The 23,101-nt window shown below is 51.3% G+C and overlaps 1 protein-coding gene across 1 annotated transcript; it reads left to right on the top strand.

The window, feature by feature from the left end:
- On the top strand, window positions 1–20,383 carry CTH (cystathionine gamma-lyase). The gene is made up of 12 exons (XM_075424233.1): window positions 1–202; window positions 1,338–1,419; window positions 1,955–2,050; window positions 6,316–6,425; window positions 7,061–7,192; window positions 9,126–9,183; window positions 9,951–10,028; window positions 11,868–12,020; window positions 12,228–12,349; window positions 14,841–14,893; window positions 16,073–16,211; window positions 19,410–20,383. The coding sequence occupies exons 1-12, from the start codon at window positions 41–43 to the stop codon at window positions 19,428–19,430; spliced, it is 1,206 nt and encodes a 401-aa protein (XP_075280348.1). The 5' UTR covers window positions 1–40; the 3' UTR covers window positions 19,431–20,383.
- Window positions 20,384–23,101: the final 2,718 nt, after the last annotated feature.

Here is a 23,101-nt window from a genome sequence, read left to right as displayed (position 1 = left end):
CCCCCATCCCGGCGGCGGGCGTGGGCGCGGGAGCGCGGCCATGGAGCGCGGCGGGCCGGGGCCGTTCCTGCCGCCCTTCCCGCACTTCGCCACGCAGGCGATCCACGCCGGGCAGGAGCCCGAGCAGTGGCGCTCGGCCGCGCTGGTGCCGCCCGTCTCCCTCTCCACCACCTTCAAGCAGCGGGCCCCCGGGCAGCACACGGTGAGTGGCGGCCGAGCCGGGCTTGTTCCCCGCCGGTGCGTCCCGCCGTGGGCCGGGTCGTGCGGGGAGGGGGCGCCCGGTGCGGGAGCGGGGCCGGGGCTGGGGGCTTTCCCGGCGGGCGCTGCATCCCCGCGTGGTGGCTGGGCCGTGGGAAGCGCTGGAAGCCTTGGCGTCAGCCGGCGAGGGGTTTCCGGTCGCTGCGGTGCGCACGGGGGGGAAGCGACCGAACCTCGCAGCGCCCGAGGCAGCGTTTGGTCCCGGCCCCGGGTCGGGGTGCGGTGGGAGCTTTGGTTCCGCGGGAGTTGATCCGCGCAGGCGAAAATTGCGTGTGCTGGTAAGCAGATGACTGTGCCGGAGAAGACCGGAGACGGAGTCACGCGTGCGCTGGTGCCAGAGGGGCCGTGCTCTGGCCAGGAGCTCTGTGAGAGCCATCTGCCCAGCTCCCGAAGATGATAAAGTCATCCTTAAGCAGAAATCCTGAAAGTACTCAAGTACCGGGATGCTTAGCCCGGTTCCCTCTGTACAAGCGCATCCGTGCAGGCATGAGTATTTTTTTTTTTTTTCTCATTAAATCTTCCCAGCGTTCACACAAAAGCTGTTGCACTGAAACGTGGAGGTTGGTCGGATCGCATGCAGGGGGGTTGGACTAGATGACCCACAGAGGTCCCTTCCAACCCCTACTATTCTGTGATTCTGTGAAGCGTTTGAGCTGTCAGAGACTTCTGAGGGGTGCAGGCTGGCGCTGGCCGGTGCCCTAGAGCATCTTTCAAGCAGAGCGTCGCGGAGATGGGACACGCTCTTCCTGATAACCAGAGAAGGAGCAGAGACTGTGTCAGCCTGAGGCGTTTTCTCCAGCAGTGACCAGAGATGGATATCTAGGAAGGAGTAGGAGAACGTGGAGGCACTTCCCTCAGCGCACCCCTAGAAGCGGTTTTCAGGTTGGGGATGCCCAGTGGGATGTTGTGTACGAGCGTCTCCCGGCGTAGCCAGCAAACCAGGCTGCTGTGCTCGGAGGAGGCGGATGCGTAACCTCGGCGTTGAGAGTGGGGATGTTTTCGGGAACCTAGGACTATTGTTGTGCAGAACTTTCTGGGTGCTCTCTCAAGCTGTACTTCTTTCCTTGCTTTCACCACAGGGTTATGAATACAGCCGGAGTGGAAACCCTACTCGGAACTGCCTGGAGAAGGCTGTGGCAGCGCTAGATGGAGCTAAATACTGTAAGCAATGAATGGGTTCCTCAAGCCAGAGGTCAGCCTGCGTGCGTGCCTCCTGACTGCCTGCAGCAGGCGTGACCTGGGGAGCAAGGACGCCGACTTGGCGGCAGCAGCTGGGTCGCAGCGGGGCCTTCACAGCCAAGAGCCGCTCCGTGGTGTTAAGGAGCCCCAACCGTTATCGTTTCGGAAAGTCCAGCCCAGGTGCTGGCCGTTCTGCGGTCACTCTTCTTCCTCTCGCCGCGTGCGGTGCCCAAGCCGAACTGAACCCGTGCTTGGGCAGCAGCAGTGCGTGCGGCGGGGAGCGGGAGCCCGGCCACAGCCGCTGCCGGGCTGTGCCACCGGTGCCCATCCTGGCTTCCACCCTGAGCGAGAGCAGGCTGCTGCTGGGGCTGCGCTCACCTGACGAGGGAGATGGGCAGCGTGAGAGTGGCACAACAGGTTCCTTTGAGAAGCAAAGGGAAGAAAGCGAAGGCAAGCTCGACAAGCTGGTAGCACATTAAAATGCCGTCTGTCTGCCACTTATTCTCCTTTCTTTTAGGTTTAGCTTATGCTTCTGGCTTAGCTGCTACTTTGAACATTACTCACCTGTTAAAGGCAGGGGATACGATTGTCTGCATGGACGATGTCTATGGAGGTACGTCAAGCACGAGTGTGTTTTGGATCTTCATTGTGCAAATGGTTAGGTGTGCCTGTGTGTGATTCTCCTGAAATTTCTGAATTTCCCACGTAGGACCTTACTTTTCCCCAAAGCCTTCTCGCCTCTGTCAGAACACAGAACACTCCTGTCTGATCTTGGTGCTAGAAATTCAAACACGGAAATATTCTGTGGTGCAATGTGGAGGTCTAAAAAAAGTAGCTAACTAGTAATGTGTGCTTGAATGAGGGGAAAATAGCAATGTTGTAGCCTTGTGCAGATTTCTTTGCAGAGCAGGACCCTCTGCGGTCCAATGCAGCTTTCCAGCTGCTGGGGTTTCTGCTGTTCCTTTCTTGGGTTTGACCCTTTGCCAGCCAGCATTTTGCCTGGACTGTTTCGGACAACTGCTCTGTCCTGGCCTCCCCTGAAAGCACAGCCTGCGTCCGTCGTGCCCGTGTCTGCTGAACGCTTTGCTGATGCTGCAGCCCACTGCTAGGTTTTAATCGTGCGTGGGTTTTTTTGATCCGTTCTTCCAAGAAACTCCCTGGGAGCAGACAGAGCTCATCCACCTCTGCTAAGTCCTTCAAAAGGCTGGTGCCAGCCAGAAGTCCACAGCAGGGAGGTCTGCCAGGATAAGCTGTGAAAATCGGCGTCCTTAGCGCCCAGCTCGTGTGTCTCACTGATCGGCGACGCTTGGCTCCCTCCGTCTGCCTCAAGGCTTTAGCACCAAGAGATCAAATCGGCTTGGTTTTCAAAGAAAGGTTAGAGAGGCCAGCAACAGGTAGCGTTTTCCCAGGCAACAGCTGGAAAACCTTTCAGCAAGAGAAATCACCTTTCCTGTCGCTGAGAGTGATTACTGTTTGCCAGTCGGATCACAGAATCACAGACTGGTCGGGGTTGGCAGGGCCCTCTGTGGGTCACCCAGCCCAACCCCCTGCCCAAGCAGGGTCACCCAGAGCAGGCTGCACAGCACCGTGTCCAGGCGGGTCTGGAATATCTCCAGAGAAGGAGACTCCACAGCCTCCCTGGGCAGCCTGGGCCAGGGCTCCGTCACCCTCAGAGGGAAGAAGTTCTTCCTCGGGTTCAGACGGAACTTCCCATGCTCCAGTTTGTGCCCGTTGCCCCTTGTCCTGTCGCTGGGCACCACTGGAAAGAGTCTGGCCCCATCCTCCTGACCCCCACCCTGCAGATATTTGTAAGCATTTATAAGGTCCCCTCTCAGCCTTCTCTTCTCCAGGAGGAGAGATGCTCCAGTCCCCTCCTCATCCTCGTAGCCATCCGCTGGACTCTCTCCAGTAGCTCCTCATCTTTTTTGAACTGGGGAGCCCAGCACTGGACACAGCACTGCAGATGGGGCCTCCCCAGGGCAGAGCAGAGGGGGAGGAGAACCTCCCTCGACCTGCTGCCCACACTCCTCTTGATGCACCCCAGGATCCCATTAGCTTTCTTGGCAGCCAGGGCACACTGCTGGCTCATGGTCACCCTGTCGTCCACCAGGACACCCAGGTCCCTCTCTGCAGAGCTGCTCTCCAGCAGGTCAGCCCCAAGCCTGTACTGATGCATGGGGTATGCTTGTGCACATCAAATGTGAATACACGCGTTTGCTCTTAATGTCTTAGTTCTGTCATGCCAGGTAGCTCTTCTCCAAAGTACATCTGGAGCCAAGTTGGGTGAAGACAGCACAAATCCCTCCTGACAAAAGTCTCCTTTAGTTCGCGGCCCTCCCGCCACAGAACTCGGTAAACCAAAGTCATTTGGCCAGCGCGTGGTGTCAGTTCCTCACTTCAGAAGGGCCCATAGTGGAGTTTTCAAGCAAAACCGGTTCACCTGCTCATTAAAGCCTCACCCGGTGGTGATTTCTGTGGAGATGAATTTCATTGTTTCTTCCCTGAATTTTTTTCATGCTTTTGTGGTAAAGAGACCGGCTTCCCCCGAGGCAGCGGGCTGGGTGTCCAGCAGAGCTCCCGCCCCATGTCTGCAGACGTGCCGCTGGCCGCTGAGGCCAGTGCGTGTTCAGCCCCTTCGTTCCTCCCTTGGGTGCCAGCAGCTCTTTGCCCTGCGTCCCTGCTTGCTTTGCCCCTTGGCTGTGCTGCTCTGGCTGCCAAGAAAGCCAATGGGATCCTGGGGTGCATCAAGAAGAGTGTGGCCAGCAGGACGAGGGAGGTTCTCCTCTCCCTCTGCTCTGCCCTGGGGAGGCCCCATCTGCAGTGCTGTGTCCAGTTCTGGGCTCCCCAGTTCAAGAAAGATGAGGAGCTACTGGAGAGAGTCCAGCGGAGGGCTGCGAGGATGATGAGGGGACTGGAGCATCTCTCCTCCGAGGAGAGGCTGAGGGAGCTGGGCTTGTTCAGCCTGGAGAAGAGAAGGCTGCGAGGGGACCTAATAAATGCTTACAAATATCTGAAGGGTAGGGGTCAGGAGGATGGGGCCAAGCTCTTTTCAGTGGTGCCCAGCGACAGGACAAGGGGCAATGGGCACAAACTGAGGCACAGGAAGTTCCGTCTGAAGATGAGGAAGAACTTCTTCCCTCTGAGGGTGACGGAGCCCTGGAACAGGCTGCCCAGGGAGGCTGTGGAGTCTCCTTCTCTGGAGATATTCCAGCCCCGCCTGGACAAGGTCCTGTGCAGCCTGCTGTAGGTGACCCTGCTTGGGCAGGGGGGTTGGACTAGATGACCCACAGAGGTCCCTTCCAACCCCTACCATTCTGTGATTCTGTGAAAAGGGCTGCTTTCAGTGTAGCCTCTCATTTCCATCTAAGTTTGTTTGCAGTATGCCATTATTAAAACTGTGTAAGACTTTGGTGTGGTTTGTAGAGTTGACAGCCTATGTGAAAACTTCCAATGCTTGAATAAGCTCCTTGCAGCACAAGAGAGTATACAGCATATGGCTGATAGTAGCCATAAAAGTGTTTCCTTCAGAAAAATAGAAATCACTCATGCTGAGCGTTCAGCACGCAGAGCTGTACCCTGCGTGGACCATGATGTTGTGGCTAGATGGCAAACTGCTGTTCTGCATAAGTGAGTGAATGTTGAATAACCTTGGCAGAAGACCTAATTAATTAATTTTTAATCCAGGCAGTGTTGCTAGTCAGTATGTTGTACATCTAGTGAGCAACTGGTTGCTTCTGGTTTCTTCTTCTGGTGGTTCCAGTGAAAGGCTTCGCAGACGGCAAGGGAGGAAGTGATCACGTTCTTTACGTTCCTCGCTACACGGTTATTTAATGGAAGGATAAGAAACACAGCAGCTGAGGTCTTCTGCTTGATTCTTCTTCTCCCAGATTCCTGACTAAGCTTATTAAATAGAAAAAAGGGTTTGAAAATATGTGCTGGGAACAAAAGCTATTAAAAGTGAGGTGGGGGGAAAGAGGGTATACAAACTGGAACCGCTATCTTCTGCACGGCAAAGGGCTGGAGGGAGGGTTAGAAGCAGACAAACTAAAAGAGTTCTATTTAATTTTCCAGTTAAATTAAACTAAAAGTTTTAGTTTTAGTCAAACTAAAAGAGTTCTATTTAATTTTCCAGTTTGGGCAGAGAGGAACCTGATGAGGTTCAACAAGGGCAAGTGCAGGGTCCTGCACCTGGGGAGGAACAACCTCATGCACCAGTACAGGCTTGGGGTGGACCTGCTGGAGAGCAGCTCTGCGGAGAGGGACCTGGGTGTCCTGGTGGACGACAGGTTAACCATGAGCCAGCAGTGTGCCCTGGGTGCCAAGAAAGCCAATGGGATCCTGGGGTGCATCAAGAAGTGTGTGGCCAGCAGGGCGAGGGAGGTTCTACTTCCCCTCTACACTGCCCTGGTGAGGCCTCATCTGGAGTCCTGTGTCCAGTGCTGGGCTCCCCAGTTCAAGAAAGATGAGGAGCTACTGGAGAGAGTCCAGTGGAGGGCTACGAGGTCCTGTGCAGCCTGCTGTAGGTGACCCTGCTTGGGCAGGAGGGTTGGACTAGATGACCCACAGAGGTCCCTGCCAAACCCTACTATTCTGTGATTCTGTGAAAAACCCCTGAGCAGCTATTAATTGAAAGTACTTCATAAATCACTGATTCCGTATTCCCATTATTACTTTTCCATGATGTTTAAAACTACAGCGATCTTTAAACTTTTTAGAAATAAAAGAAAGCACTCGTGTGCCGTTCATGGTGTGCAGCATGAAACTGTACCCTGCTCACTGTCTGCAGATGCATGCAGGAGACTGGAGGTCGGTGAAGGAAGTTGTTTCGTTTTGCGCCTCTGATGTTTTGTTTGGTTTTGTTTGGGGTGTTTTTTTAAGGCACAAACAGATACTTCAGGACAATCGCCATGAAGATGGGTTTGAACGTGGTTTTTGTTGACTGCACAAAAATGGAATGCTTGGAAGCTGCAATTACACCAGAGACCAAGGTAGGGGAGAGGGGAAGTGCTGACCTTACTTGCTTAATGTCGTTACAGAATTTTATTCTTGCTCTTGTTGTGTTGGGTGTATGCACCAAGCAGAGGGGGTGCAGGGGTGGCCTCTGCGGGGACGGCGTGGGCACAGCTGGCTCCAGCACATCCACACTGCGGGGCGCTTGGGGACGTTTGTGGTGCCTCATCGAGCACACTTTCAGAAGGGCAAAAATAAAGAGGAGGAGGAGGGGGAAGGCAAGAAACAGCAGAGGGAACACCAGAGTCAGAGGAGGAGGTGCTCCGTGGCACTGGAGCAGATAATCGCCTGCTCTGGTGGAAGATAATGTGGAAAAGGCTGGTGGGCTTGTGAGCGTGAAGACCTTCTGCTGGCCGTGTCAGGCCTTCTTCAGATGTGATGCACGTAGGTTCGCAAAAGCTTTCGTGCTCTTCCCATGTACCAGTTGTTTTTGTGGGGAGTATTACCTCTCCCAGGAAACCTGGCCTTTCGTCAGCGGGGTCGCTTTCGCATTTCCACTCTGCAAACCTGCATGGGAAGCTGACACCAACGAGTTGTCGTTTAAAAGCGCTTATGACTTACACATGCATTGTAAAAACTCCAAACGGATGGTTTTTGTTGTTGAATCCTGCAGCTGGTTTGGATTGAAACGCCCACCAACCCCACACTGAAGGTCATTGACATTCAGGCCTGTGCCGATGCAGTACATAAGCATAAAGATGTGCTTCTGGTGGTAGACAACACCTTCATGTCTGCCTATTTCCAGGTGAGCCCTTTGGTTCTTTACAGTTACCCCATTATTTCAGTTCAAATGGAAGCACCACCAACAAACTGTAGTTCTGATCTAATTACCTGTTCTGTTTCTAAATACAACCCATGTGCTGCTGCTGTTTACATTAGTGAAGATGCTATGCAAAGTATTTTAGAGCTAATGTGATACCAGCAAACCCAGTATAGCTCACACGCTGAGTCAAGACAGTCAGGTAAGCCATCGGGCGGAGGGCTCCTCTGTCAGTCAGAAATCACGTTTTTCAGTTCTCACTGAAGGAAATCATAACAGGCCTGTTAAAAAGTGTCCTGTCTTCTAACTTTGGCCTTTTTATACCAATTCTTTTTGTATATGCTGTTTGTGATCTGTTCTGAACCACTTGCTATTCTAGAAAAGGTAGTGGAAAAAAAAGTTAAAGCAAGCAAACTTTGTTATATCTTTCTTTGAGGCATTCAGGTTACCTTTTTCTTCCGTATTTCGGTGAATGTGTGGCTTTGATCTTGAACAACTGGCATAACTTTTCTGCTTTTATGACAAGAATATGTGAAGCAAAGACAATTTCTTAAGTTCTAAAAATGTGTTGGATTAATAGACTTTGAAGTCCTGTTCATCTTAACATGGGCTGGAAATATTCCCATATATTTCCCAGGAGACCAAGCTAATCCCTTGTATTTTAGGTCTAAAGTAAAACTTTTTTATGAGTGCAAAAGGCAAGGTGTCTTTTGGTCTTTGTTAAGGGTACTGAGATCTTTATAAATTAAGAGAGCTTTACGGAAGGTGTTAATGCGTAGCTAAAGCAGCATTTGAGCTTGTCCTGTACATACCAAAGGTTTGGTGATTCCCCCCTCCCCGTGATGTGTGTTACTTTAAAAGATGTGTGTGAAAGAAGCACAGTGAGCATCTGGATAAATGAGCTGGTTAATGTATCTTTTATTGGCCTGGTGCTAAGAGAAAGTCAGTTGTAATGATTAATTCCAGTAAGTGTAATAGGTAATGTCTTTAAACCCCTGCAGACTGCTGCTGATACACTGTACTAGGAAGATGATAATTTTAGACTGATTTATATAACAATATCGAATGTGAAAGGCGCTGGTGTTTGTGCTGCCGTTCTCCTGGCTGCGCACTGGGAACGCACACACCCACGTTCTTTGAACAGACGTCCACATTTAATCTGGCAGCAGCAGTCTTACCCTAAATCTGCCTGCTTTGTCACGTTTTAACACACTGAATACTCTTCAGTCTTTACAATGTGTTTATATTATGTGCAAAGTCCTTTACTTAGTGACCGATTAAAAAAAAAAATATTGTCGTTACTTCTTGCCCATCAGCATCCCAGTTTGCCTCACCGTCACAAGGCTCCTGGGAAGACAGCTGGAGGCTGGGGCAGGGAGACCTGGCCAGCACAGCCCTTGGTGCTTTCTGCAGGCCTGCAGTGGTTCTCCCGGCGCAGTGTCACCGATACCCGGGGAACGGTGCAGGGGTTTGCTTTGCAGGCTGTGTTGGGGTCTGCGTTTCTAAGGAGATACACCTCAGAGTAAACGCCGTTCCTTACCCCCGCCTCAGCTGAGCCACGGAGCTGTTTTTGTCACGAGTGTGAGCGGGCTGCGTGTTAGATGTGTTCCATCACTCCTCTCCCTGAAGCCGGTGGGAGTTAGACCGGTGCTTTAAAACCACGTTTGATTGTGGGCTCTTTTTGTTGTGCCTGTCTTGAATTCAGGGTGCCTTCCCGTACCATTGTTTTTGTCACATCTTCTGTCTGTCTTCATTCTCAGGTTTTTGTGTTTAAGTTTTGTGGGAAGTGTTTGTGGGTTTTTTAGTGTCTCCACCTATTGTTATTTTCTGTGTGGGATCACTGCCTTTCTGGGTAGCCTGAAGTGAACCAGAGTGCACACAAGCTTTAATCGGATCTATTATTTTCCTTTCATTTCAGCGTCCTTTATCTCTGGGGGCTGATATTTGTATGTATTCTGCAACCAAATACATGAACGGTAAGTACAAGAGTTCAACACAGCTCAGGCTGGCTATTAAAAGCCATTCTGGCTGTGGGCAATTCACAAAAGCCAACGTGCCTGCCAGTAGTTCTTAGATGGACCGTTAGAAGAGGTGGACCACTGAGCAGACCGTTAGTCTTCGTAGCTCCTACACTATCCCTGGGAGAAGGAATATTGACCTGCCTTCAGCTGATAGACCTAGAGGTGTTCATAGCCACGTTGGCTTTGACTACGACAAAGCGAGTGGCTTCAGTAGAAGGCAGGTGCCAGAGATTCTGTGAAGGTGCAAAGGAGGTTTCACAGGGCTGTTTTGGAGCCTGTCCAAAAGCACGTTCACTGCCCTGCCTCCCGAAGAGCCCAGGCTCGGAGCCGAGGCGGCTGTGGCTGTGCTGTAGCCCCGGAGCTGGGGGTAGAAGTGGAGGTTTGCTGGCTGGCGTTCGCTCTCGCTGAGGCAGCAGCCCGGCGCTGCTCGGCAGGACACACCTGATGCCTGCGCAGCGTCCTGCTCCCCGGCGGGGGGCTTGGGAAGGGTCTGGGGGCACGCTGCAGCGCTCGGCAGAGCTGACCAGAGCTTTAGAAAGAGCTGAAATCTGCCTTACGATTTGTGTGCTGAGCAGGAAGGACCTCTGTAGCAATGAGGAGGAGCCCAGTGTCTCACAAAACCAGGACTGTGTTAGCACCAAGACAGAAAGTGGGGTTTGGGGCAGAGCCCTGGAGCAGATGGAGGGGCTGATTCTGTTCTTGTCTTCTCCTTGCATTTTTAGGGCATAGTGATGTTGTCATGGGACTTGTTTCAGTAAACTGCGATGATCTCTACGAAAGACTCAAGTACTTACAAAACTGTAAGTAATCAATGTAGGAAATGCCTTAAAATGGATCATATTCAAATACCAAATACATCAGCTCATAATGGGAAGGATGCTGCATGCACACAAGTGTGAAATCTATCTAGAGATGTGCAGCCTGCCAGTGCCTGGAGGGGCCTGCGAGAGAGCGGGAGAGGGGCTTTTGACAAGGGCATGGGGTGGGAGGACAAGGGCTGATGGCTTCAAACTGAAAGACAGGAGACTTAGATGAGATATAAGGAAGAAATTCTTCACTCTGCGGGTGGAGAGGCCCTGGCCCAGGCTGCCCAGAGAAGCTGTGGCTGCCCCCTCCCTGGCAGTGCTCAAGGCCAGGTTGGATGGAGCTCTGAGCACCCTGGGCTGGTGGGAGATGTCCCTGCTGATGGCAGGGGGGTTGGAACCGGATGATCTTTAAGGTCCCTTCCAACCCAAACCATTCTAGGATTCAGTGATTCAGTGTAGCTCAGGCATTTAAATGTGCAGCAGTGTAAATGACTGGGGAGAAAGTGATAACAAAGATACAGGAAACCTGAATTCCCTTTCCTGCCTTGCACTGGTGGCCTTATGCAAACACGATAGCTCTCGGTACACCTCTGTGGCTCCTCTCCCAGAGTTGGTGGCACACGCTCTCTAACTGCTGCTAGAAAGATGCTGAGAGCAGAGTGGGTTGTTCAATGTTTGTTCAGCTGGGGCTGGTGAGTGGGGTGAATTATCTGGGGGCAGGCGCTTGAACGCAGGACTGTCATGGGCCTCTGTCCCTGCCTTCCCCCGAGAAGTGCATCTGGGGTCTTTGTGAACCCATTCACACATCAGAGGATATGCCAAATGCAGAGTTTTCTTATATAGGTTGATTTTTAACAGTTTTACTGCCTCTTAATTGCAATGAGTAAATTTCTGTGCAGTGTTCTGTCTGCCCTCTGTCTACAACAGAAGGACTACAGGTATATTATGTCTAATAAATCACAGAATCACAGAATAGTAGGGGTTGGCAGGGCCCTCTGTGGGTCATCTAGTCCAACCCCCTGCCGAAGCTTGTCCAGTTCTGGGCTCCCCAGTTCAAGAAAGATGAGGAGCTACTGGAGAGAGTCCAGCGGAGGGCTACAAGGATGATGAGGGGACTGGAACATCTCCTCTACGAGGAGAGGCTGAGGGAACTGGGCTTGTTCAGCCTGGAGAAGAGAAGGCTGAGAGGGGACCTAATAAATGCCTCTAAATATCTGCAGGGTGGGGGTCAGGAGGATGGGGCCAGACTCTTTCCAGTGGTGCCCAGTGACAGGACAAGGGGCAATGGGCACAAACTGGAGCATGGGAAGTTCCGTCTGAAGATGAGGAAGAACTTCTTCCCTCTGAGGGTGACGGAGCCCTGGCCCAGGCTGCCCAGGGAGGCTGTGGAGTCTCCTTCTCTGGAGATATTCCAGCCCCGCCTGGACAAGGTCCTGTGCAGCCTGCTGTGGGTGACCCTGCTTCAGCAGGAGGGTTGGACTGGATGACCCACAGAGGTCCCTTCCAACCCCTACTATTCTGTGATTCTGTGAAGCAGGGTCACCCAGAGCAGGCTGCACAGCACCATGTCCAGGCGGGGCTGGAATATCTCCAGAGAAGGAGACTCCACAGCCTCCCTGGGCAGCCCGTAAATGTAGTCCTTGAGTCTTCAGCTTGTTAATTCAGCTCATTAATTGGCTTCTCGTGCCTGTGAGATGAGGAAGATAGATTGCATCACATGTCTTTCCACTTGTCTTGTTCTAACTTTAGACATTTTGGACATTAGGGCTGTATTTAGTTTGACTGAAAAAAAGTCCCAGTGTTTTATGTGGAATTTTGTTTCAATTTCCGTAGCTCTTGGAGCTGTTCCATCTCCCTTTGACTGTTACCTGTGCAATCGTGGCTTGAAGACACTAAAAGTCCGGATGAAGCAGCATTTCCACAACGCATTAGCTGTTGCTGGATTTCTGGAGTCAGATTCCCGGGTGGAGAAAGTGATTTTCCCAGGTGGGTCGGCAAGACTCCGGCGCGGCTGACGTCTCGCCGCGGGGCTGGGTTTGGGGGCTGGGGTGCTACGTGCCGCTTGTGCACCCTGCCCACGTGGTGACTCTGGCTTCGGTGTCGCCTTGGCGGTGGGCTGCTCCTGCGTGGCTGGGGCTGAGCTGCTTTACCCTTCGAAGCAATGGCAATTCATGCAAATTCTGCAAATTTCAGGCTTGCCTTCACACCCTCAGCACGAGCTGGTCAAGCGGCAGTGTACTGGCTGTCCTGGGATGGTCACCTTTTACATCAAAGGAAATCTCGCCCATGCTGCTACGTTTCTGAAGAGTTTAAAGGTAAATGATGGTGAATATGCACCACCTTGGACGGGCCCCAGCCTGCCCTTCGGAGGGTGACGATGGAAGGAAGTGTTTTCTCTTGGGGTGGGGAGAGTCTTCCTCTGTACTTGCAAAGCTCCTGAAGTCTTTTGGGTGTAACCATCTCTAAATAATAGATTATTTGTAAATGAGAGGCTAATAAGAGGGATGAAAAGGATGCCTGGGCTCATTTGAAGGATTTGTTTACGCAGGAGGGTGTAGTATATCCAGCTTAGCTCAGCCACTGCTGCTAATGAAGGGCCTGCGTAGCAGCCTTTTGCAAAAAGACCTGTAGTACTTGAAAGCAGAGAAGCCGTGGCTGGTGCAACGGTGTTGTAATAGTTCAAAGTGCTCATCAGGACAAAAACTTTGGATAAAGTGGATAAAGTGGATAAAGTGGAGAAATGACATGAAGCAAAGAGGGAGTCCCTCAGTTTGGGGACCAGTTGTTTGTTTATTTTGCCTAAACTATAGGCTTTTGTCTTTGCAGTGTATTGATTCTGCCTGTACTCTGTAATGTGGTTGCTAGTCTTGATCTCTGGTTAATTTGCATCCTGCTCTTGTATTTTTGCTGTTTTGTTCTTGGAAAAACAAGTCAGTAATAATTGACGAAGGTAAACCAGACAGTCCTTCTCCTCTGTATCTTTCTTACTTGCCAGCTAATGTCATCAACTGAAAATGAATTTACTAAAAATATGATTTTCCCCAAAAAGATCCTTTTGCATGAGAGAGAGCGTTTAATCCTGGCAGAGGAGATTTACCAGCTTTGACAAAAAGCATCAGAGAGTGCGTTCCAGAAGTAGTCCCTTATGAGTACGTTCACTTCAGCCCTGTGACTTGGATAACCATCGGTTTGTCACTAGGCTGGAGCAGCAGTAAAGCCATTTCCTTAAACCAGGCTGAGGATTCTTTGGTTGATAGGTTTAGTTTGTTTGTTTGTTTGTTTTTTAAATGAAAAGAAAGTGAGTATGAGCAAAGCCATCACTTCTCTGGAGAGAAATGTTCACAGAATATCACAGAATAGTAGGGGTTGGAAGGGACCTCTGTGGGTCACCCAGTCCAACCCCCCTGCCGAAGCAGGGTCACCCAGAGCAGGCTGCACAGGACCTTGTCCAGGCGGGTCTGGAATATCTCCAGAGAAGGAGACTCCACAGCCTCCCTGGGCAGCCTGGGCCAGGGCTCCGTCACCCTCAGAGGGAAGAAGTTCTTCCTGGGGTTCAGCTGGAGCTTCCTCTGCTTCAGTTTGTGCCCGTTGCCCCTTGTCCTGTCACTGGGCACCACTGAAAAGAGCTTGGCCCCATCCTTCTGACACCCACCCTGCAGATATTTATAAGCATTTATTAGGTCCCCTCTCAGCCTTCTCTTCTTCAGGCTGAACAAGCCCAGTTCCCTCAGCCTCTCCTCGTAGGGGAGATGTTCCAGTCCCCTCACCATCCTCGTAGCCCTCCACTGGACTCTCTCCAGTAGCTCTTCATCTTTCTTGAACTGGGGAGCCCAGAACTGGACACAGTACTCCAGATGAGGCCTCACCAGGGCAGTGTAGAGGGGAAGGAGAACCTCCCTCGTCCTGCTGGCCACACTCTTCTTGATGCAGTTGTTGAGGGCAGTGAAGTGCATTCACGAAAGACAAATTGTGGATTCGTGTCTGGGAGCGGCTGGCTCTCTGTAGAGCCTTTGTGCCATCCAGGATGAGATGTCCGCAATCCAGAGAGCTAAAAGCCACCTTAACTAACAGCAGGCATTTCACAAACACTAGTCCTCTTGGGCACGGAGAAATCTAGGCTGGTTTTTGAAACATGGAGCTGACCATCAGACCCGAGCGAGGAGTGAAAAAATGTGCTCAGCCTTACGAGGAGAATCTGAAACGTTTGGGGATTTTCCCCGCCAAGCCTGCCATTTGCCAGCCTGGAATCGCAGGTGTGGAGTGTGGAAGTGGTGAGTGATGCTGAAAGAGTGGGAGGGGATGGGGTATCATCGCTCGCACCTTAGCTGGAACGGTTGAGCCCTGAGCCTGGCTTGGTTCGGGCAGCCTGCTCTGTCCTGCTCTGGCCGGGGGAAGGCTCGGCTGCTGCCCCGGCGGAACCGGCTCCCGCGGGCTGTGCCTTTTCCTTGCTGCTCTTCCTCCAGTGCAACGCACGGGCAGCCATGTGGGAACCACTTCTGCATTCGATTTGCTAATTCCAGTTTTAATTTTAATTGTAATTTTATTTTATTATTCTTTTTAATTCCAGTTTTGCACCCGTGTCGCTTCAGAACCTTTTGACACCAAGTCTATTCTAGATCTTAATAACTCTGACCTGCTAAATGTACACTTTTTTCCCAAATTACAGCTAATACCTTTCATAATAGAAAAGTTATTATAGAAAAACTTCAGAAAACACCTCTAAACATTCCCATTTCCTTCAGTGTCTTTTTAAGCCTTCATAACCTTACGCTTCTTACGTCAACTTTTGTTTAATTTGTCCCGTAGGTTTTTGCGCTGGCTGAGAGTCTGGGAGGATACGAAAGCCTGGCAGAGCATCCGTAAGTCAGGCTTCATCTTAGAAGTCTGAAGAAGCTGCAGAGTTACAGACAAGTTTCTGATCTGTTTTATGGGAGTTGTAAAATGTTCTAGTACACAAAGCCAAGCTATTTTGCGTAGAAGCGAGACTCGGGGATAGTGTGTTGTACAGCACGAAACCCGGTGGCTACTCCAGAGATGGGCATGACTTTTGTGAGTGTGGGAGTGCAGCGAGGAGAGAAATTCCACGCTTCCTTGTTTGACTGGGAGACTGAGCTGCAATTCGTGGCTGTGACAACACGGCCAAGGGCTCGGCGGGTGTCTGAAGGAGCAGTGTGGAGCGGGTTTGGTCACGCTGTTGAGGCCGGGTCTGCCGTTCGGCCGGCTCACACAAGAGGGCACGTTCAGTACGCGGCACCGCTCCGGGCTCCGCGCCGCGTGAAGTCACCCCAGACGTTAGCAGCACTTCCTTGCCTCTGTCTAGGTTAAAAGGCTAAACACAGGATTTTTGTGAGTGTTATTATTTTGCTTAAATGCAATTTGCTTTTCGAAAAGATACGTGGAAAGTTACGTGCTGAGTCATTGCACTTATTTTAGAATGACAGCAAATCTTGAGACACTTGAGCAGTTGAAAGGTATTTGCAAATTGGTGGACGTCTGTGATGGAGCATATGGGGGCAATAGCTTCTTGCCTATATCCTCCATAGCTGGAGAGAATAAACTCTTCAAAGTAAGTGGGTACAGTTTGACAACTGATTTAGAAACCAGAAGTTAAAAAAACAAACCAAATCAGGAGATTTTGTACCGGAGATTGTATACTATAGCTCTTTCTCCATATGCTTAAAGCAGAGCTTTCAGATACTTTTTTTTCCTAAAAAAAGAGTATCTGGAAGAAAGAGGAGTAGGATTTTCTCCTTTTTCAGTCCCAGATTGTGAAGTATCCACTTCTTATTCATCGTTTGTAGCTTGGAAATAGCGTACTGAAATGCTGGGAGACACAAGTCACTGGCTCGTCTGCAGTCCGCACCATTTAGTGACTGATGATAGGACCTCTTTCTGGCTGTGAGTTAACCAGCAGGTGGTACACAGAGGGTGTAAAATCTGCGTGGAATTTCAGGGGATGCTGGCAGGAAACCAATTTGTTTGATCTTTACTGATAAAAATAAGCACTTCTTAGAAGAAAGTCTATTTTTTCCCTCCAGGGCCATCATGACTCACGCTTCGGTGCCTAAAGAAGATAGAGAAGCTCTTGGAATCAGTGATACATTGATCCGCCTGTCAGTTGGTTTGGAAGATGAAGAAGATTTACTGGAAGACCTAGATCAAGCTCTGAAAGCTGCGGTAAGTGGGCTGTTATCTGAGTGCTGTCACTCTAAAAAGAATTTCCCCTCCAATCCTCTGCCTTTCTCACCAAACTGTCTCTAGGTAATTCCTACCTCGCTTAAACTACTCCTGAGCGTGCCTTGTGGAGCGTGTGTAAGGTTTGAAAGCTGTTGTTGGGGGGTGTCTCCGTGCAGCAAGGTTTACAGCCCTTGTCAGTCCCAATCTGAATTGAGGTAGATTCGGATGGAGCGGATGGGATGTCCCTGGCCTCGGCGTGATGGACGGGATGTCCCTGGCCTTGGAGCGATGGATGGGATGTCCCTGGCCTTGGAGCAATGGATGGGATGTCCCTGGCCTCGGAGTGATGGACGGGATGTCCCTGGGACGGGATGTCCCTGGCCTTGGAGCGATGGATGGGATGTCCCTGGCCTTGGAGCGATGGATGGGATGTCCCTGGCCTCGGAGCAATGGATGGGATGTCTCTGGCCTCGGAGTGATGGACGGGATGTCCCTGGCCTCGGCGTGACAGGGATCGCTGCTGGGGTCAGGCTGAGAGGAGACGCTCGTATAGGCATCGGGGTGCTTAGTGTGTGCTTCGGGTCCTTCATGCCATAGTTCTAGAGAGGGTTGAAATATATTAAGGAGCTTCAAGAAAAGAGCTTCTACCAGACAGTAAGTCCAATATTTGCGAAGTGCTATTTCGTTTCTGAGCACTGCTTCTACTCCTCCACCCAAAGGTCTCTATTTCAGACAACAGATTAGAATTGCTCCTTACCCGTGGTTATTACTGTGATGCCCTGCAGTGAATTTTCTTCCCGAGGCAGGTCACCTCAAAGGCGTGAGGTGTAGGGCGTTTGTGTACGAGCGCACACACGTGCGGACGCGCAGGGGAGAGGCCGGTTAAACGTGTGCTGTCACAGAATCACAGAATCACAGAATAGTAGGGGTTGGAAGGGACCTCTGTGGGTCACCCAGTCCAACCCCCTGCCGAAGCAGGGTCACCTACAGCAGGCTGCACAGGATCTTGTCCAGGCGGGTCTTGAATATCTCCAGAGAAGGAGACTCCACAGCCTCCCTGGGCAGCCTGGGCCAGGGCTCCGTCACCCTCAGAGGGAAGAAGTTCTTCCTCATGTTCAGACGGAACTTCCTGTGCCTCAGTTTGTGCCCATTGCCCCTTGTCCTGTCACTGGGCACCACTGAAAAGAGCTTGGCCCCATCCTCCTGACACCCACCCTTCAGATATTTGTAGGCATTTATAAGGTCCCCTCGCAGCCTTCTCTTCTTCAGGCTGAACAAGCCCAGTTCCCTCAACCTCTCCTCGTAGTGGAGATGCTCCAGTCCCCTCACCATCCTTGTAGCCCTAATGTCCTTTGGTCCTACACCGGTTCACGCCGTGCTTTGGGTGGGCTAATGCTGTGACTGAACCAGTCATGGGGGCCTTTGCAAGCTTTTTTTTTTAATCCCTTTTTTTACTGGAAAGGATTAGTCATAGCTGAAAAATATACAGTATGAGCACTGGACTTTGGACCGGGACCTCGGTCTGATTGATCCCCGTTGGCAGCCGCAGCCTTGCTGTTTGATGTACCAGCATTTCACTGCAGAATACGCCACGTCGTACTGTGCTCTCCATTTATCACGCTGTGACTTTCCGAGGGCATTGCCAATGTCTTTGGCGTCTGCAATCGCGGATAACTCATGAGGTGAGTTTCCCAGATGGAATGCTTTCCCTAGGAAGCAGATCATGTGGCGTGAAAGGCCCTTGCTTTTCCCCAGAAGGGTGTTCCTGACCTTTGTGAATGCAGGAAAATTCCTCTTGATGTTAAATGTGATGGCAGCTTTAGATCTGAGCGTGTGAGCAAAGCATGTGGAGCAGATACCTGAAGCCTGCCCCGGCACTCTGCCTCAACCTCTGATTTTTGTCTGTTCTCCAGAGCTTCCATGGAAGTCTAAAATCCTTCCAACCTTCATAAGCATAATTACGTGCTGGGGAGAGGAAGGAGAATGTCCTCCTGGTCGTGGCGGGCAACAAACGGAGCCTGGAGGTATTGCTGCCAGAGCAAAGCGCCAGCCACTCCTTACAGATGCTGCTGGAGATCTCAGGGTATCCGTGGCTCCAGGACCCTCACTAGAGCTTTGGTTCTTGTTGCAAGCTTGGTTTTTGTTCCAAGGAACTGCCAACTACTGTCACACAATCCCATCCATAAAACTTGTTACTCTGTCTTTACAACTTCAGTTCCATTCCCAAGTATCCTCTTTGCCTGATACAGAACTTCACTCCTGGAAGGTCAAAAACTTTGGTTTACAAAACCTAAAGGTACAGAACTTCACTCCTGGATGGTCAAAAACTTTGGTTTACAAAACCTAAACGTACAGAACTTCACTCCTGGAAGGTCAAAAACTTTGGTTTACAAAACCTAAGCGTACTCCTAGCCTGTATCTGCTTGATCACACGTTGCAGGCAGACGCAGGTGTTAGGTATGGTGCTACCAGGCAGCCAAAATGTTTTGGCAGGGCAGCGTGCTCTCTGCCACGCCGGGGGGTGGGCAGGGGGGTCAAAGAGAAGGAGACAAACCAAGGACTGCAGCAAGGCACACGCTGAAGAGGGGCTTCAGCGAGTACTGGAGTAAAGTTTAATAAATAACCACACTAAAAAAGCCCGGGTTTGCTTCTTCCCTTCTCCCAGCTGGTACTTTGTAGTGTAGGAGCACCATAACTCTCGTTGGTTTGTCTGCTTGTTTTCTTTGGGTGGGAATTCTGCAGATTTGGTGACTCCTCAGCAGTCCTTGCAGCGCTGAGGACAGAGTTCAGTCTTTGGTGGACCCTGAGTCAGCTCCAAGTCAGTGGCTGGGCAGAACTAGGTTCAGCGCTACCTTGCTCTCGTCTGCTACCTCTGCATCCCTGCAGGCACCTGTATCCACAAAAAAGAATTAAAAACATAAAGATGTTTGAAATTGGCTTTTGTCTGTGTGAGAGAACACGGTGGTACTGGTGGGTGCAGTGTAAATCTGAGTCCTGCAGCAATTGCAGCAGATGTAAGCAGTTTGATGTACTGTGCAGGCAGGAAAGTTTTTGTCTCTCCATGTATTTCGATATGCCAGCACAGAGCATGGAGGTAATCTGGTGCTAAAATGTGTCTTATTTATGGGAAGGAAACAAAGCACGTGGTCGATATAGGTGCAGAGCGTGATTATCTCTCATTTTTCCTTCTCGTTGCAGTTTGCAGACCATAAGGCTTGACGTTTAAAACTGGGACTTGAACATTGAAATGGCTGAAGAAGATGACACGGAAAGCCAAATTGCTACTGATTTTCCTCTGATTTGCCTTTGGGAATTTAAATCTGTTGAATCCAACGCGGGATTCCCGGGGAGTTCTCACTTTGTGCCGTTAATGTTTATTCTGCTGGTGTCTGGCTGGACGTGGACCGCGCACTGCGGCACGCGGCCTGTGCTCCCCGCTGCGCCCGTTGCTGTTGCGTCGGGAGCCTTTGGCTTTGGAATCCATGGAGCCAGTAAGTTGTGTCTGACAGCAGCCACGAGCACACCCCGGTTATTATCCCGGCTCTCTCGGTGGAGCTTAGCGTTCCTCGTTTGTCACGCTAGAGCTGCAGGGCCACCAGGGCGAGCTTCTGTTACTGCTCCTCAGGGTGCGTGGGGAGTCCTCCTCTCCTCTCCCTCTCCTCTCCCTCTCCCTCTCCTCTCCCTCTCCTCTCCATCTCCCTCTCCTCTCCATCTCCCTCTCCTCTCCATCTCCCTCTCCTCTCCATCTCCCTCTCCTCTCCATCTCCCTCTCCTCTCCATCTCCCTCTCCTCTCCTCTCCATCTCCTCTCCCTCTCCATCTCCATCTCCTCTCCCTCTCCATCTCCATCTCCTCTCCCTCTCCATCTCCTCTCCATCTCCATCTCCTCTCCATCTCCATCTCATCTCCTCTCGTCCAACTTAAAAACTGTTCATTTACCTTAGATTTTTTTTCCTTTAATTCAGTTGGAAATGTGGTTACATGCTTTTTCTCCTATTAATATTTTATTGAGTATTGAAAATGAAGCGAAATCCAATACGTGGTAAACCATGGTAGCTTTCTCAAGAGGATTCTTTCACTTTTAAAAATAAAATCATGTAATGTTAATTGTGCTAACGATTTGATTTCTATTTGGAATTGTAATAATTTTAATTAAAATATGCTTTGCATTTCCCTGGTGTATTACTTGTTTTGCCATTTGCATATTCTACTTGCATTCAACATCAGGTGATGAGATGACCCTGGATTTGTTTAAATTTTCCTACGGGAAAATGATGTCATGGATATTTTTACTTTCATCAAGGAAAATTAAGATCTAAATTCTAATGTATAACATCTGTGTTCAGGCAAGGAACGTTCCGGTGCCGCTGGGCACGGCTTGCTCGAGGGAGGTGGCGGTGGGCTGCCTGAGGTGCCCTGCAAGGTGCCACCTCCCCAGAGCAGCCCTTCCCCCTGGCTTATGGACACGTCTGGGCTGAAGAACCGCAGAAGAGGCACAAGTACTGCAGGTATTTGCTACGAGACTGACTGCACAGATCTTCCTTGGTAGAAACGTGCAGCTTTCCCCAACTAAATGCCTACAAATATCTGCAGGGTGGGTGTCAGGAGGACAGGGCCAGACTCTGTTCAGTGGTGCCCAGCGACAGGACAAGAGGCAATGAGCACAAACTGGAGCACGGGAAGTTCCGTCTGAACATGAGGAAGAACTTCTTCCCTCTGAGGGTGACGGAGCCCTGGCCCAGGCTGCCCAGGGAGGCTGTGGAGTCTCCTTCTCTGGAGATATTCAAGACCCACCTGGACAAGATCCTGTGCAGCCTGCTGTAGGTGACCCTGCTTCAGCAGGGGGGTTGGACTAGATGACCCACAGAGGTCCCTTCCAACCCCTACTATTCTGTGATTCTGTAAAGGAAAGCTAGGCTTTCTGGGGGGTGTCTTCTGGTTTGGTTTCTGTCTCAGAATGAGAGCTGACGTGCGATGCTCGCTGGGCAGCTGAGCACCTACCACACATGCAGCTGGGGCGAGAGGGCTGCCGCTTGCCCTGCGCCCCGTAGCACCCCGAGCAGGGCTCACTGTCGTCTGCTGGTGCTGCAGGAGAATCCAGCCCTTGGTTCTGCGTGGCTGGGGCAGAGGCTGGGCATGAGATGGAATCTGATCTAGCCCTCGGTGTGGTTATTCTGGGTCACTCTTGGTCAGCCTGTCTGTAAGAGAAGTGGAACGTTGCAGGTAGCTTTTTAGTAATTTGAAATTCTTCCCTGCGAGGGTGGTGAGGCCCTGGCCCAGGCTGCCCAGAGAAGCTGTGGCTGCCCCTTCCCTGACAGTGCTCAAGGCCAGGTTGGATGGAGCTCTGAGCACCCTGGGCTGGTGGGAGATGTCCCTGCTCATGGCAGGGGGGTTGGAACCAGATGAGCTTCAAGGTCCCTTCCAACCCAAACCATTCTGTGATTGTGTGATTAACTTTTATAGGACAAATATTGTTACTGTGCTGCCCAGATCTGAGCATTTGTTGTAATTAAAATTGACTGTGCTTCTTACGCCGGGTCAATACAGCGTTTCTGTGGGAAGTACGGGGCACAAAGATAGCCCATCAACCTGTCTAGGACCGTGCCTCTGAGCACCAAGCAATTATCTGTATCGACACACTAACAGAATACTCTTGATTATCTAGAATGTTTAACTAGAAATTAGCTCTTGGGGAAACAGAGACGAAGGTACGCGTGGCCGACGGACACCTCATCTCCTTATTTGCGTTGCGGAGTAGATCATAAAAGCGTGTGCGAAACGAGTAGGATGCTGCAGGGGACGTGGGCTGGTGGGTGCTGTGCAAAAGAGGAGCTCTCGTTACTTTTCGAAAAGCCCCACAAGTGGTGATGAAGAGCCTCGACGGCGTCTTGGCTGCATTGTGGGAGCTGGTAACGCTCCCCGCTCTGGTGAAAACCATCTTCTCCTCCGTGTTAATCTCCCTCTGGAGTTTTGCTGTTTGTAGTTACAACGTTTTTTTGACTGATTTAATTTGTATGATCCCAGTCCGGATAGTAATTACAGATGTAATGAGTGATGAACGAGGGCAGTTTCAGAAGGGACGAACTGCAGATGCGCCTGCGAGGAGCTGACGGGGAGATGCGAACGTCCCCGGGACGGCAGGCACCCTTCGGGGCTGGAAACCCCAAGCTCCCGGCTTGCGCAGGGCGCAGCGGTACGGGGTGAGCAGCTTGCATTTTTCCCCTTCCCAGGAGACCAGGAACCAGAAGTAAGTTTTCCATTACCAGATGAGGTTCAACAAGGGCAAATGCAGGGTCCTGCACCTGGGGAGGAACAACCTCATGCACCAGTACAGGCTTGGGGTGGACCTGCTGGGGAGCAGCTCTGCGGAGAGGGACCTGGGTGTCCTGGTGGACGACAGGTTAACCATGAGCCAGCAGTGTGCCCTGGCTGCCAAGAAAGCCAATGGAATCCTGGGGTGCATCAAGAAGAGTGTGGCCAGCAGGACAAGGGAGGTTCTCCTTCCCCTCTACACTGCCCTGGTGAGGCCCCATCTGCAGTGCTGTGTCCAGTGCTGGGCTCCCCAGTTCAAGAAAGATGAAGAGCTACTGGAGAGAGCCCAGCGGAGGGCTACGAGGATGAGGAGGGGACTGGAACATCTCCCCTACGAGGAGAGGTTGAGGGAACTGGGCTTGTTCAGCCTGGAGAAGAGAAGGCTGCGAGGGGACCTTATAAATGCCCATAAATATCTGCAGGGTGGGGGTCAGGAGGATGGGGCCAAGCTCTTTTCAGTGGTGCCCAGCGACAGGACAAGGGGCAATGGGCACAAACTGGAGCATGGAAAGTTCCAGCTGAACCCGAGGAAGAACTTCTTCCCTCTGAGGGTGACGGAGCCCTGGCCCAGGCTGCCCA

This window comes from Opisthocomus hoazin, chromosome 6 (assembly GCF_030867145.1).
Source record: "Opisthocomus hoazin isolate bOpiHoa1 chromosome 6, bOpiHoa1.hap1, whole genome shotgun sequence".
Classification (NCBI taxonomy): Eukaryota; Metazoa; Chordata; class Aves; order Opisthocomiformes; family Opisthocomidae; genus Opisthocomus; species Opisthocomus hoazin.
Note: the sequence above shows the minus strand (reverse complement) of the source record. Positions and strands in the feature narration are given on the sequence as shown.

Coding starts and splice junctions, on each gene's coding strand:
- CTH (XM_075424233.1), top strand. CDS start 41: ATGGAGCGCGGCGGGCCGGGGCCGTTCCTGCCGCCCTTCCCGCACTTC. Junction 6,426..7,060: donor CAATTACACCAGAGACCAAG/GTAGGGGAGAGG, acceptor TGAATCCTGCAG/CTGGTTTGGATTGAAACGCC. Junction 16,212..19,409: donor ATCAAGCTCTGAAAGCTGCG/GTAAGTGGGCTG, acceptor TTCTCGTTGCAG/TTTGCAGACCATAAGGCTTG.